At 37.0% G+C, this 13,810-nt stretch overlaps 1 protein-coding gene across 1 annotated transcript in view; it reads left to right on the top strand.

The window, feature by feature from the left end:
- The window catches only part of LOC132205844 (uncharacterized), a 148,070-nt gene that overhangs the window by 128,865 nt on the left and 5,395 nt on the right, over positions 1 to 13,810 (top strand). Inside the window, exons 4-6 of the mRNA XM_059635173.1 lie at positions 824 to 891; positions 9,288 to 9,542; positions 12,336 to 12,566. Coding sequence (XP_059491156.1) covers positions 824 to 891; positions 9,288 to 9,542; positions 12,336 to 12,566 — 554 coding nt within the window. The remainder of the gene's footprint in view (positions 1 to 823; positions 892 to 9,287; positions 9,543 to 12,335; positions 12,567 to 13,810) is intronic.

Below are 13,810 nucleotides of genomic sequence, written 5' to 3'. Positions count from 1 at the left end.
CAAATTCAGCAAACTGGTGCAGAAGGAGTATTTTTTAATTTGGAAGTTCAAAATTCTTGATAGGGCCGTTTTGTCTGGAGCCATTCCTTTTCTTCCAAACGGGAACCCCTAATTTATCCGAAAAAAGACGGAATTATCACTTTCGAATTTGGTATTTTTAATTTATGGTATGATTTTTCCAAAAAATAACGATGTTCTGTTGATTATTGCAAATATGATGTAAATTTTGAATGTATAAATGATGCATCCCGTTATGGGCAGCAATTACCATTGCGATAGATCAATAAACACAATTTGCAACTATATAAACAAGAATTAGTCCTGAAATGACTGCATTATTTTATTACATCTGGCGAACTTTGCAGCATAATTTCAAATTTGAAATATGATGTGAAAATATCATTTATTTTTCATGTTGTTACTTAAGGAATAGAAATTATTTTCAGAAGTTTTGTCCTACCTTGAATTTATTTGTGTTTTGAGTTTGAATATATTGGCAGAAAGTTGCAAAAGATCAAACGAGGAGCTTTCAGCAGGAGACCAATATGCACCACATTTGATTCCCTTTGGTCCCTTAAGCCCGATCAAAATCTCATTTGCAGTATTTGTCGAGATTGTGTCGAAATTCGTGAGCGCCGAACACAGGCTCGGTCGGAATAAATTCATTACTGCGTTGATGGCGTTTTAAATGCACGAGGGAACGAAACGCGGCCGTTTAATATTTGGCCGCGTGTGAGTTACGACCGCAGCCATCGGTCGCCGCCTTATTAGTCCCACAGGATACGGTCTGTCTATCCGCTGACGGTTTATATTTGTGTTGCAGGTCCGAGGGCTGCTTCAGATGCGTCGTCATCCACGAGAAGCACCACAACGTGCTCCAGTACAAAGAGAGTGAGTACAAATTTAATCATTGGAAATTCGGCCGGCCGCGCACTGATGGAAACGAGCGAGCGACCACCACTGACAGAGTTATAGAACCCGTGGTGGCCTCGGGGGAACGCTCGGATAATTTGAAATCGCAATCGATGATATGTGCCTGAGGACACACTCAGGCCGAATGGTTTTTGGTCCGATAAATTTATATATAAAATCGGTTGGCGTAAATTCAGAAATTTCAAGCAGTTGATCAGTTGAAAAATTCAATCAATCCTTTATTTAAAGTTTATATTTTTCATCCGTTGTTTTATGCGTGTATTTTATATAAACCTGTTTATTTGGAATTTTCTTTTCATGTAAAAACCAGTAAATTTAAAAAAAAAAATAATCAAAAATAAGAGTGTGTTATCAAGGGTGGATTTTTCCTGATGTGAAACAAATGTGGGGAAATTGCTAATTAATCACTTTTTTTCTTTTTTTTTCTTAAGAAACAATAATATATTTGATGGCTAATTTATAAAATGTAATTATTTTCGTTCTTTTTCTTTTAAAATATCAAGTTGATTTTAATGAACTTTGAAATAATTAATTTCTGCAGACACATTTTATGAAACTGTGTTAAGCTTTGATGACATTAATTGACAGGTTTTAATTTAAATTAAAAATAACAAAAACACGTGTAATAGTTATTTGGAGTGCAATTTTATTCTAACATTTGCAATCGTTAATATAAATGATCGATTTTATTCAAGCTTGATATTTTCCGAGTAATGAAATGCATTCTGATTGCACTCTGGCTGAGAACAAAAGCAAGCAATCGCTTAATTGAATTCTAAATCACGACCGCCGTCGGCATCCATAATTAATCGGCGCCCTCTTTTCCGGCCGTCATTGGTATGCAAATCGGAAACGGCGGAAAAGAGTTCATTAAAGAGCTCGATTGTTCTAATTCTGCAGTTTGAGAGAGCAGCTCAGTCAGTGTTGGCCGGTGTTGGTTCGTTTTTAATTCGGGCCGCTGGGGATGGTCGGTGGCCGTTGTTAAATTAAATCATTAATGCCAGGGGTCAGGTGTAATGACGCCATAAAGGAAAGCTACACCGTCGGCTTTTACTTTAGAAGGCATTTAGCGTAAGCCGCTTAAGGGCCGGCCCGAGGCCAAGTCGCAGCGCCGCACGTCGTAACCGGAGAGCTACTTTGCTCAAAAATTACTCCGCCACACCAACAACCAAACTTGCCGATGCTCGGTACACTTGCTTGGAAAGTACGGAGTTGTCGCTAATTTCATTTTATCACTGAAACAAAAGTTTTTAAAGTGACCCTAACTTCGTTAAATTAATTTGTCTCTAATTTACTTTCTAAATTAAGTAGCTGAATATAAAATTTTGTTGATTATTTGATTAACATACTGGAAAAAAGAAATAAATTGATGGATTTATTAACTTCAAATGTTTGTATGTAGATTCATTTCAAAGCAAGTAACTATGTAATTTTTGTCGGAATATACGTTATTTAGCAAACGTTTGAATTACTTCGTTAAAATTTAGCAGGTTCTCTAATGTGTAAATTTTATTTTTCAAGAAAACTAGAAGTTGGCAGAGAAAGTTCTAAATTATTGTCGGATATTTAAATTAACCAGTTTAAATAAAAATTATTAATAAATATATAAGCTTATTGTTAATTTTAATATTATTTTAAATGTGCAAAGCCAGCAATAAGCTTTAAATCGCTGTTTTTTTTTAACCTTTGAAACTATTGTTGCTTAGAAACTATGAAAATTTCCCATTAATTTATTTCATTTTCATGAACTACAATTATGCTTCTTGTTATTTTTAGAATTCAATCTCCTCATCAAGGACCGTTTAAAAAGAAAAAGTGGCTTCATTTTAAATCATAATTTTTTTTCTCTCTCAACATTTCTTCATTTTTGCTTCCCTTTGAAATTCCCTACATTTTTCCTGTCCATAAACGGAAAACTTCATTTCTCATTAACTGTTAACCTGCTCGCGCAGTATCACTAATCTCAAAACATACATTCATAGCGAATGTGTGGGATTTCGCAATCCGCCTCTTGAAAGTTTGAATGCGAAGGTTGTAAAAATCCACAGGTAAAAAAGCCTTCCTTGTTTGAGCACAAAGCAGCGCGTCCGAAAGCTGCAAAAACACTCGCAAAGCTGAGCGACCTTTTGTGCAAAAAACCTCGCATCCGACAATGGCGGCGCTCCTCTCACAGACATTAGCGAAAAATTCCGCCTTTCATTTTGCTCGCTATAATCCGCCGTCGAGAGTATCTGAGGCTAAAAGCGTGGAAATTTTCAGCTCGTTGCCTCGCGATGATTTTCGCCCGGCCTTGCTTTTCCACCCAGACACGTTTTCGCAATGTTTATTTTTCGGCCGGCGAGTTAATTAACGACCGAACACGATCGTGTGTTTATCCAGTTTGAAGTTTTCAGAATGTATGGATTTTTTTCTTACGTATAAATTTCTTGGTAAAAGGATTTTGACATTTTCCCCTCGCAGGATTTGGCCGCGTGACATTTGAATGTCAGCGCAGCACCTACTTCAAAGGCGGGGATTTCGTTTGCAGCCTGTCGGGGTAAATTCCCCGAGTTTATTCGCGCCGTCCGCGGGCCGCTGCGGCTGCGATAAATTCACCCTGATCTTCTTCTTTCGGGGGCGGAACATTAGAGAGAGAAAGAGGCGCCAAATGAGCCGCAATAACGCGCGCCACCCGAATTCAATTTTCCGCTTTTGCGACTCGCCGTAAATAAATATATGGCCTGCCTGGTTACATCCGAGGCGCAAACTTTGAACCGTACTGGTGTCGAAATTGGGGGAAGAGTCAAAACCCTCTTTCCAATAATGCAATTTATCTGTTCTTGTTTTTATCTCAGAGATTTGTTTTCTGTATTTGACAAATTTGTTTCATTTTTTGTTTTTTGAAAGCCTAAAATTTGTAAAAAAAAAATTCATAATTAAAAATAGTTTTTTTTTAATGGAATAAATTAAGTCATGAAAAATATTTTGGGAGCTAGAAAATACGAAAGAAATTTTACTTTGGATACCCTTAAATTTTTATTCGAGTTATTCATCCAAGTTTTCCCCCCCTTTATATCCACACAATAAATATAAGTATTCAAAACCAGAATTTTCAAGTAAAGGAGGAAGAAGTAAATAAAAAGGAGCTTATATTTTATAAAATGGGATAATTGTAAGAAGAAAAAAATTGTATTTTCCCGCTTTATGAATGGGGTTGCAATCACTGACCAGAACTGGTAGAGCGGAATATGATTTTGTTCATTTATCTTTACTTCTTCACAGCGCTAGTCAATAAAAATAATGTAAATCGTAAAACTTCAAATTTTTTTAAATTTTATTTCTAAAGCACAATAATTTTGATTTAATTTCATAAAAAAAAAGCCAAAAACGCATATGAAAATAGTTATTCTCACGCTTTGAGCGACCTGAAGCCATTTGCCTCTGTTGTTCAAAGTGTCGTCGTCTGCTCGTTCGCCGCACCTTTTGGCGGCAGCTGCGACTAAATTGCCTGCTCGAGACGGTCCATTTGCGTAATTGCCATTCTCAGACGTGCATAATTGGCCTCTTTTACTGCCCCGATTACACCCAACCGCGTGCGCAAATTTCCGCATCACATCCTCCATTCTCACAACTGTCTTTCAAACAAACAAAAAATTGCTCAAAATTCAAAATTTGTTGAAAAATTTTCTCTGCATGTGGAGGCTATTAAAGCAGGGCACATTTAACCAGGCAATTTATATTCGCGGCCTCGCAAAAAGAGCCAATTTGCATGCGAAATTTTCTCTTCCTGGAAAGAAACGCGCCAATCTGGAGGCAGGAAATCGAGTTGGCCACTCACTCACTCTTTTGTTATTCGTCAACTCTTGGATCTCTTGTTCTGTTATTAAATCGAATGTGCGCCGGCGAAACTTTTGTAATTCACGCCGCAAACGTCTTTGTCGCCGCGCGTAAAATAAGAAGAGAAATGAAACCATATCGAGAGTCCATTCTGCCTGCCTATCTTCCAGGGGTAATAATGTTTTATACGCGACCGTCATCTCTCTCTCTCTGGACCAAACACCCGACATTAAGAAGAAACGACCGCTTTTTTATGCTTTCGGCGCCGACTACGTTAAGCAAAGCCCAGGATCATTGTGTTTGAATCTATTGTTGGCTCAGAGAGCAAAGAGAAAAAATGTAAAATTATATCAGAATTACTAATTTTTTTCAATAAAAAAAGACAGAAAAAAATGATATGAAAATAAAATAATAACAATTCCAATAAATAACAAGCTTTAGGTTTTTAATATAAAATGAAAATAGCAAATTTCGGACATTTTTAGTTTAAATAAAGATGATCTGTAGAATACCAGTTACATACCTATCTTTTTTACCCATTTTTTCCGATTTTTCCTACCAAAAAAGAAAGAAACTTCCCAGGTTTTCAATGAAACTTATTATTTGTCATACTAAAATTAGTTTCTCAACAATTTGTGAGATCATTTTTAAGTCATTTGCGTCAATTCATAAAATATTGATTACATATTTTCCTATTTTAATTGTAACTAGAATTTAAAAATAAAATTGTATAGTCTGAGTAATCAATTTTCCTGGTATCTTGTATTTTGGCAAATTTTATTTATTCTCATATTATGTTCAAAACAACACTATTTCCAAAATCACTTTCACGACGATGATTGGCATTCTTGAAAGGAAAAAGAGGCTTATTGTGAGAGCTTCTGTTGAAGTCGACTTCGCAAGAATTTGCAAGTGCTGCTTGTGATTTGGAAAAAAAAATGCGATGTGCAGACTTACAATCGGCTTTTCCGCGAAAACGACGGGGAAAATCTGAGTCTAGGCGGAGGGAGAGAGTGGCTGACCACATTTCATTAGCGGGCGCCCAGGTAAATAAATTAGCGAGCGTTTGGTCGTAACTCATTGTGGCGGGCAATCAACACGCCCCGGCCAGGCCCACCTGCGAGCAGCCCTAATTGGCCCCCTGCCCCTCCCACTCGCGAGAAGTACTAATGCGCGCGGGGCCAGTCGGCTTGATTATGAAAATAACGACGGCTTAAGAGAGAGAGAGAGAGAACGGCAAATAAAGGAGAGCGTTGCCTAATAATTTATGGCTCCGCAAAAGCACCTGCGCCTGACTGCTCCTGAGCCTTTAACGGCGAGACTCTCATGACGCGAAAATCAATATTGGAATTTGGAATTATACTCCCACGACTGTTGTTTCAGAAATTTTAGGTAGAAATTACTAATAAAAATGTAATCTTCTATAAATTGGGCAGTAATTGCCTACATACAAATCAATAAAGACTCTTTGCTACTGTAAAATTATTCCAAGGGATGTTATACATTTCAAATGTGTTTTTTTTTTTTTTTTATATAAATTGATTTATTCGGGAACTTATAAATCTAGATTTCCTTTCAAAATAACTCATTTCTTCAAATATAACCTGCTTTTGTTACAACATTTCGGTAATTTAATTTCCATATTAGAATAAATCCTTTTTCTTCTTAAAATTGTATGACTCATGCCCATATTTAATGATTTTGAACGTCTTCGAGTGGAAGAAAGAAATGAAAATTTCGCTTTATTGATTCTCAATTATTTTAACTTTAATTTTTGCCTTCAGCATCATAAAAAATCATAAGCAAAGAGAAAACGCCTTACTTTCAAGACTAGGCAACGCGCCGCACGCTGAGGCCAATCCGTCTGCCTACCTTTCTCTTTCTCTCGAGTCATTCGCTCGCCGCCGACAAAGCCTTTCTTTCCGTGTTTACTTTTAATTAGTCTCGCGCCATTGTGCGCCGAAGGAATTTAATCAAACGCTGCAAGTGCAGAGAGCTGCAACTGTCGAGGCGGAACGGATTGCTGCACCGACGCAATTCCGTCGTCGCCGCCGCAAACTTAATTAATTACACAAAAGCTGCACTCAAGTTTGGCCGATGAATTTTGCATGTCGATCGACCCGTCGCTCCACTTTTTGAACCACAAAGACTCTCTTTCTTCCTTCAAAGGAAACATTTAAAAGTTTTGTACAAGTAAATGACTTCTAACGAAAGCTCTTTATTTTTATCTTTGTAATTAATTTTGTAATTTTGTTTCCGCACCAGTGATTGAAGAAAAAACTTTCCTGCAGTTGTGCCCAGCTATTCCTTTTTTCAACAACATGCTTTTCCCAAAACCATTATTTGATATAAAAAAATTATATGATTAATTAGCAATATTAAATTTTTTATATAATTTTTATACTTTCAATTAGCTAAAAAAAATTAGGAGAAAATTAAATAAAATCAATTTTGTTCATAAATGATTATTAGCAATTTTATTTTTAAATTGTAAGACAATATTCGTTCACTTTTTAGTACAAATCCATTCTTTTTTCAAATCAACAAATCGGTTGCTAAAGATTGACGCCGTTCCCTCTTATCAAAACGGAGTTGAAAAATGACGTGCTCTGCGGGCTAATTTGAATTTCGCTTGCCGTTTCATTTCCGGCATAAAACTTTTTTAATAAATTTGCCTCCTTTGAAAACAGTTGCTTTTGTCTCCGCTTCACTTCTGCAAGAGTTCTTTCTTTCTTTTGTCTAGACGCGCGTGCTACATATTAAAATTCATAAATAATCCCCTCCGAGCACGTTAATGAATTTCCAAACTCGTCCGACGAATGAAAGGTGAAACAATTATTGTTTCCCTCTTGATTCGCGACTGCGTGTCAAAGGGAAGCAATTTCTGCTCGGCGAAAAAAGAACGTAGATTTTTTGTTTCTCCTTTTTTCGCACCACTCTAATCCCACGCATTCCGATGCCAAAACGGGCGGCTGCGCGTCGTAAAAACACGGAAAATATGTGCGTATGAAGCGCAGCCAGCGGGACTACATTTAAATAACTCGGCCGTGTTTATGGCGAAGGATTTGCACCCCCCTCGGGGAGACAAAAAGTTTGTTATTCGCCTCGCTATTTTTCCTGCCGCCCGGAAAAAGCCCACTCGGAGAAATAGAGAGCGGCGGCTCGTGTTCTTTTACTGCGCCATTATTAAATATTGTTCACGGAGAGCAGATGAATAAAAGTAAAAAACATTCCTTTTCCGGCACCACCATTCCTTTTTAATAAACTGCTGCACTCCCGGAACGAAACATTCGCACTCTCCGCTGATTTTACGACCGAGATCCGGCGGTCATTCCAGACTGTCGGAACGTTCACAATCCTCGTCATCGCCGTCGAAAAGCTTTAAAACTGCGTAAAAAAATGTTTCATAATTAATTCATCAATGGAATAATTTTTGCAGCTACATTCATTATCCTCAATTAAACTCGAACCAACTTTTTCTCTAGATTAACAACAGTCTATATAGCTTGTCGGGTTGATATAAGGCCCAAAAGCCAAACTGAAAGTCAGTTTGAAATTAAAATTATTGCAAAAATTTCTTCTTTGCAACAAAGCAGATAAATATATTATATATATGATTTTATTGTTATATCACATATTTAAAGTTTCAGATATCTAGATCTTTCTATATAAGTTTAAATAATTTACCTCCAAACTCAGACTCTAAATAAAATTAAATCCAATATAGAAAATTTTAATTGAAAAATTAAAATTGAAGACAATAGTTTGTTCATATGTGATTTATTTTTTTATTTAACATTTTCTGAGATTTCACTCCTGTTTTATTTCGTGCAATTTCAGTACAATTGAACAGCAGAAATATTTTGTCCATTATAAGTAATATTTTCCCTGACAGTCAAGAGTCAAGTGTCAAATGTCACAATGAAAGGAAAACTAAATTCTCAAGTTTTTTTTTACAATTTTCCATTTTTTTTTTCAATTTTCATACACAGGCGACAGAAACAGTTGTGAACTGGTAGTCTGTGCTGCCATTGGACGCTGGGCAATATTCCGTCGAGTGAGTGGCCGAGTGCAATATCTCAATACACACCCGGCCGAGGCAATGATAATAAAACTCGTCTGCACCTTCATTGTATCGAGCGACGCCACCTGCGCTCGTTGCTCAAGAAATCCCATCCACTTGGACTTCATTTCAAAATCTTTTATTATATTTCTTGACCACCACATGAGTGGAACTTAGAATACAGTCATCATTTCAAATTGAAGCTGGGATCTTCAAAATAAAATTTCAATTATTGGAATTAAAATCAAAAGAAGAAAAAAAAACAAGAGACTGAAGAAGTCTTTAAGTGCTGATTTTTTTCTCTGATGAAAAAATTATCACTCTCTACTCTTTTTCAAGAGCAATATAAATTTCTTATCTTTGGAATACAATCGCAATCACTGTTTGAGTCGGCGTGTCATTAAAATAAAATCTTATAATTTTGAAGCAATTTTTTTCCATAAAAACTAATGAATAAATTAAATTTGTGTTGCAGCGTTTTGCGAGTTGCGACGCTCTTCGTTGGAGACGATGTGCAACCAGATCCCCGGCGACGCCGTCCTGCTCTCCATGTACCGATCGGAAGCGACGCCGGTGCCCTGTCCCTTCAAAGGGCCCTTTTCCTTCACCTACAGCAGGGGTTCGGGCGAGTGCGCCCGGCCCGTTTCCAGGGTCGATTCCTGCATCACCGACTCGCGCATCCGATTGCGCTACCAGGCCTGTGCTGACGTTGCCGGATCGGAGAGCTCTTGTGAGTATTAATTTTTCAAAAATTCATAATAATGATAGGAAAAAGCATAATCCAGGAGAATTTTGTGATTGACTCCTTTTTGATATCAAAATTCAGACAATACCGGTTTTATCCGGCTGGCTGATGTTCTGGTGATTTTAAATTACATATCAGCACATTGCAAAGCTGCCTTTTTTTACATTTACTTTTGTCAAGAAATCCACTTGAAGCCACTCGAGTGCTAACTTTCAATTTAGTAGTATCACTTTTGTTTACGAGCAACGAAGGAGTTGCAGTTGCACTCATTTTCTTAATTGCACCCTATGAAAAGTTAAGCAAGAATTTTCTGTGACACTCTTGACACAGTTTGCAGCAATTTTTTAAATGGAGATCCAGCTCATTTCTCTTAATTGCAATTAAATCTAGGTTGTGATTCTCCATACAAAAATTTTAATGAGAATCAGCGTGTATCATTTTTTTATGTGCAAATGGAAAAACTTCATAACGTTCATTTTCCCTATAAAAAAATGCCAGTTTATATTTTCCTCGCGTTCTTCAGTAAAAAACTTTTTTTGCAATGAATCCGAGAATTAAATCTTGCAAGATTCATCTCTTAATCATGGAAGCGGAAAATTTAGGTCAATTGGGTGTACATTATGTTATGGGGATTTATAAAATGAAGGTAAATCTTTTATTGGGGAAATGTTGGAGCTCTTAGCTCTTGCTCCAATTAATATTAAATAACAAAAAATGTGAGAAAAAATCTTGGGAGGTGCACCTGAAGTACTTCATTCTGCCTATTCAATTCATGGCAACGATGCACTTGGAGGAAAAACCGCAATTATTTTGCATTCTTCGCGGGGTCAAGAGACGATGACGCTGATGATGCTGCACTCCCTGATGACTTTCCACCCGTTCGTCCGTCACACTCCATTAATCTCGGGGCTGATTTTGAGTGAGTGACACTCGGGAGATAACGCCGGAGAGCTTTCGCTTGTTTCCAATTTCGGCGCCGCCACGTGAAATGAACGCAAATCCCGCCGGGCTTCCGACAATTCATGCACTGTGTCCTGTCAAATGCTGCGCTCTCATTGCCGAGCACATTGTGATTTATCAACAGGTCTGTCTTTCATTATCTGCGCACAGAACTCGAAACAAACGTGCTGCCATTGATTTCCCAATCACAGTCACCAAATTCAATCAAATTCAACAAGAACTGATTGCGTTCGGGTTCAAAATTAGGCTTTGTGTTTAAAATTTTTCCTTTTTTAGAGTGTGTTGAAGTCCGAGCATAATATTTATGGAAATATTAGAAGTTAGTCCAATTTAAAAGTTAACTATAGAAAACTAAGATTTAGTTTCTAAATTTAGGTGTATGATCTAGAACCAGGTTGCTTTTTCCGAACCAGTAATTTGTAGGAATTTATAAAGACGTTTTGCCTAATTTCATCAAAAAATTTGTAATTTTTTTCAGACAGTTAAGCGAAAACCGATATTTATCCTTGTTTCTTTTAGCGGTGTTCGAAATAGTTGAAAATTATTTGAAATTTTATTTCAATTTAAAATTTTGCCGATATATTTTAATATATCTGATTAATAATTTCATTAAATTAAAAAATTTCAAAGCCGATCTGGATATATTTCAGAAAAGGGTTCACTAAATTTTTCCGTGTCTATATTCAATATTTTTTTCCTCTCGGGAGGGGAAATTTAATCCATCTGTGCTGACTGAGTGTAGAACGCGGCTAGAATCAATTAAAACTGGCGTTCGAATTGCAGGGAAAAGCAGCGTCGGGTAGATTAGAGCATTTCGCATTCGAACAAGAGGAAAACGTGCGTCCGCCGGCGGTGGTCATGTTTCCAATCCAATCGCGCGTTTGCTTTTCAATTCCCCGCAGCGAGCGAGTGAGTGCAAAAAGAAGAAGAGTTATTTTATCTTTTAGTGTGTAATCTCGACTGTTTGCCCGGCGATAAAATTCCGTCCGGAATTTCCCTTGCGCCACCTAATCCATCGGTAAATAAAAGCGGCAGCGTTCAGCGATGAATCACGTCGCGCCGCTTGTTTGCTTTTAATTTTCATAATAATTACCAGGGGTGCGATAAATTTCACTCTGGGTGACATTTTCAGAATGTCGCGAGCAGGAATGCTATAATTAATATTTTCCATTCGCGAGCAGAGATGCAAAAAGTTCGAAGAGTCTTTTTCTCAAGTGAAGGGATTAATTTATCTCCTAAACCAAAATTTTAAAATAATATAATTTTCTATGAACTGTTTATTTTATAAACATTTCGTTTTAAAACATTTAATTATTCAAATTGCAAGAAGTACGCACTTTTTACATAAAAATAAAATAACTTGTTCTGCAGTGTTCACAGTGATAGAGCAAATTTAAAGAAACTTTCTTTTTTCTTCTTTTACAAATCAAACAAAGAAATGCTTAAATGAACATGCAAAAAGTTATTGCTTGTAAGTGAACTATTATATTAATTTAAGATATGAATTATTCATTTAAAACTGGCAATCAATTGAGATTAGAGAATTTTGGAGATAACAACAGGGTCATAACCTTTGGTCAAATCGGCGGGCAAAAAACGATAGAAAAACGACGAAGTTGCCAAACTGAAAACAAACACAAGACCTTTACGCTTGAACACGTTTTCATGGGGAATTTTTGGAAAACTGAACAAAGTTCTTGCCATGGTAAGCTCCACTTACAGAAACAGACCCAAGCTCCTTGATTTTGCCACTTAATTGTTATTGCTATGATACTTAAAAATTGTAAATAATATTTGTGAAATAATGACTGTTTTTAGCTGAGGAGTTGCAGTGCCTGGCTACCTGGAAGGACGGCAACACGCGCTACCTAGTTGGAAAACTGTCGCACAAGATGGCAAGCACGGACGAGGACCGATACCGCTGCTTTGTGTACGATCGCAACGCCCACGACCACCCTGTCACCTTCAGGGTGGCGCAGTCAGGTGATGCCACGTGCAACGGCCTCCTCTCAGCCACCGAAGGCTCCAGGACCATGAAACTCACTAAGGGTGAGTACCTTTTTCTTGTACCTTTTGCAATTTTGAGTGATTGTTTAAAAAAGAAGAATATTTTTGCTAACTACGACTACTTTTCTTTTTGTTTATTTTAACTAATAGAGAGAGCTGACTTTCTTCTTGCTATACTTCCAAAAAATTTCATTCGGGGTTTGCTGGAAGCGGTTCTTGGCTGCTTATAACCATTTGTTTTAATGCCTTGGCTTACACAAGTGGGTAGGTCACGTCATCAGATTACACTTGGGCCAAATTGCTTGCAAGTGCGTGCGTTCGCAGCAATAATTGTTCGGCACATGTTCCTTGCCAGAACCTCAGACCTGGCTTAATACAAAGAAAAATACTCACCAAAAACTGCAGAAACATGAAGTCGTTTTTTCCTCACATCGCTTGCACAATTTTTTTTGCTATTCACCTTTTTTTAATAGACAAAAATTTTATATTGAAGATCAATCAAATTTTTTAAAAAAAAATATCATCAAAAAAAGAAAAATACTTATTGTTTGAACGAAGCTTCCAATTTTTTTAATTTAATTGAATAGAGTTATCGAGAAATCCGGAGAAATCAAAGCTTCAATCAAATAGAAGTGAACAGATGAAAATTATTCAAATTAAGTATAGTGAGTCATCTTTAATTTTATTTAATTAATTTAAGTGAAGAGCGCGCAGAGTTGTTTGCAAAAAAGAAGCCGCTTCTTTCTGGCGATGCGTGGTGCGAAAATCAATCAGCGAGATTGGAAAATTGGCTGGCAAGCGAGCGAGCGGCGATTTTCGTTTGGCGCCTTTCGCCGATGTCTGTATTTATTAGCGCGTTTATTGGCGATGTCGAGAGTTGTCGGCCGGAACTCTCGAGTTTGTTCCAAGGCGCGCACGCACGCAACGGAGGCACTCGACGCGCGAGAGCAATAAAGCCTCCTTCTCAATTTCCTCGAGTGTCCACACATGACAAATTGGCCGCGTGCGATGCCATGCCATTATTTCGCCGCTTTCTCCGCCAACTCAGCAGAGCTTTGTAACGGAAAAATACATGCCAAAATTCAGGATCATGTTTTTCAAAATAATATATATTCTGGTTTTTCAATTATATTCATTATTTTGTAAAAAAAAAAAAAACGATTCGAAAATATGATAATGATAGCTTAAATTTATTTAAATCTACATTTAACCAATTTTTTGTAAAAATTTTGTAAAGAAAATGATTATTTTTTAAAATGTTAAATAGCAAATTTTCAAGAGAAATT

Source organism: Neocloeon triangulifer, unplaced genomic scaffold (assembly GCF_031216515.1).
Source record: "Neocloeon triangulifer isolate White Clay Creek 2 clone unplaced genomic scaffold, ASM3121651v1 ptg000001l, whole genome shotgun sequence".
In the NCBI taxonomy this organism is placed as follows: Eukaryota; Metazoa; Arthropoda; class Insecta; order Ephemeroptera; family Baetidae; genus Neocloeon; species Neocloeon triangulifer.
Note: the sequence above shows the minus strand (reverse complement) of the source record. Positions and strands in the feature narration are given on the sequence as shown.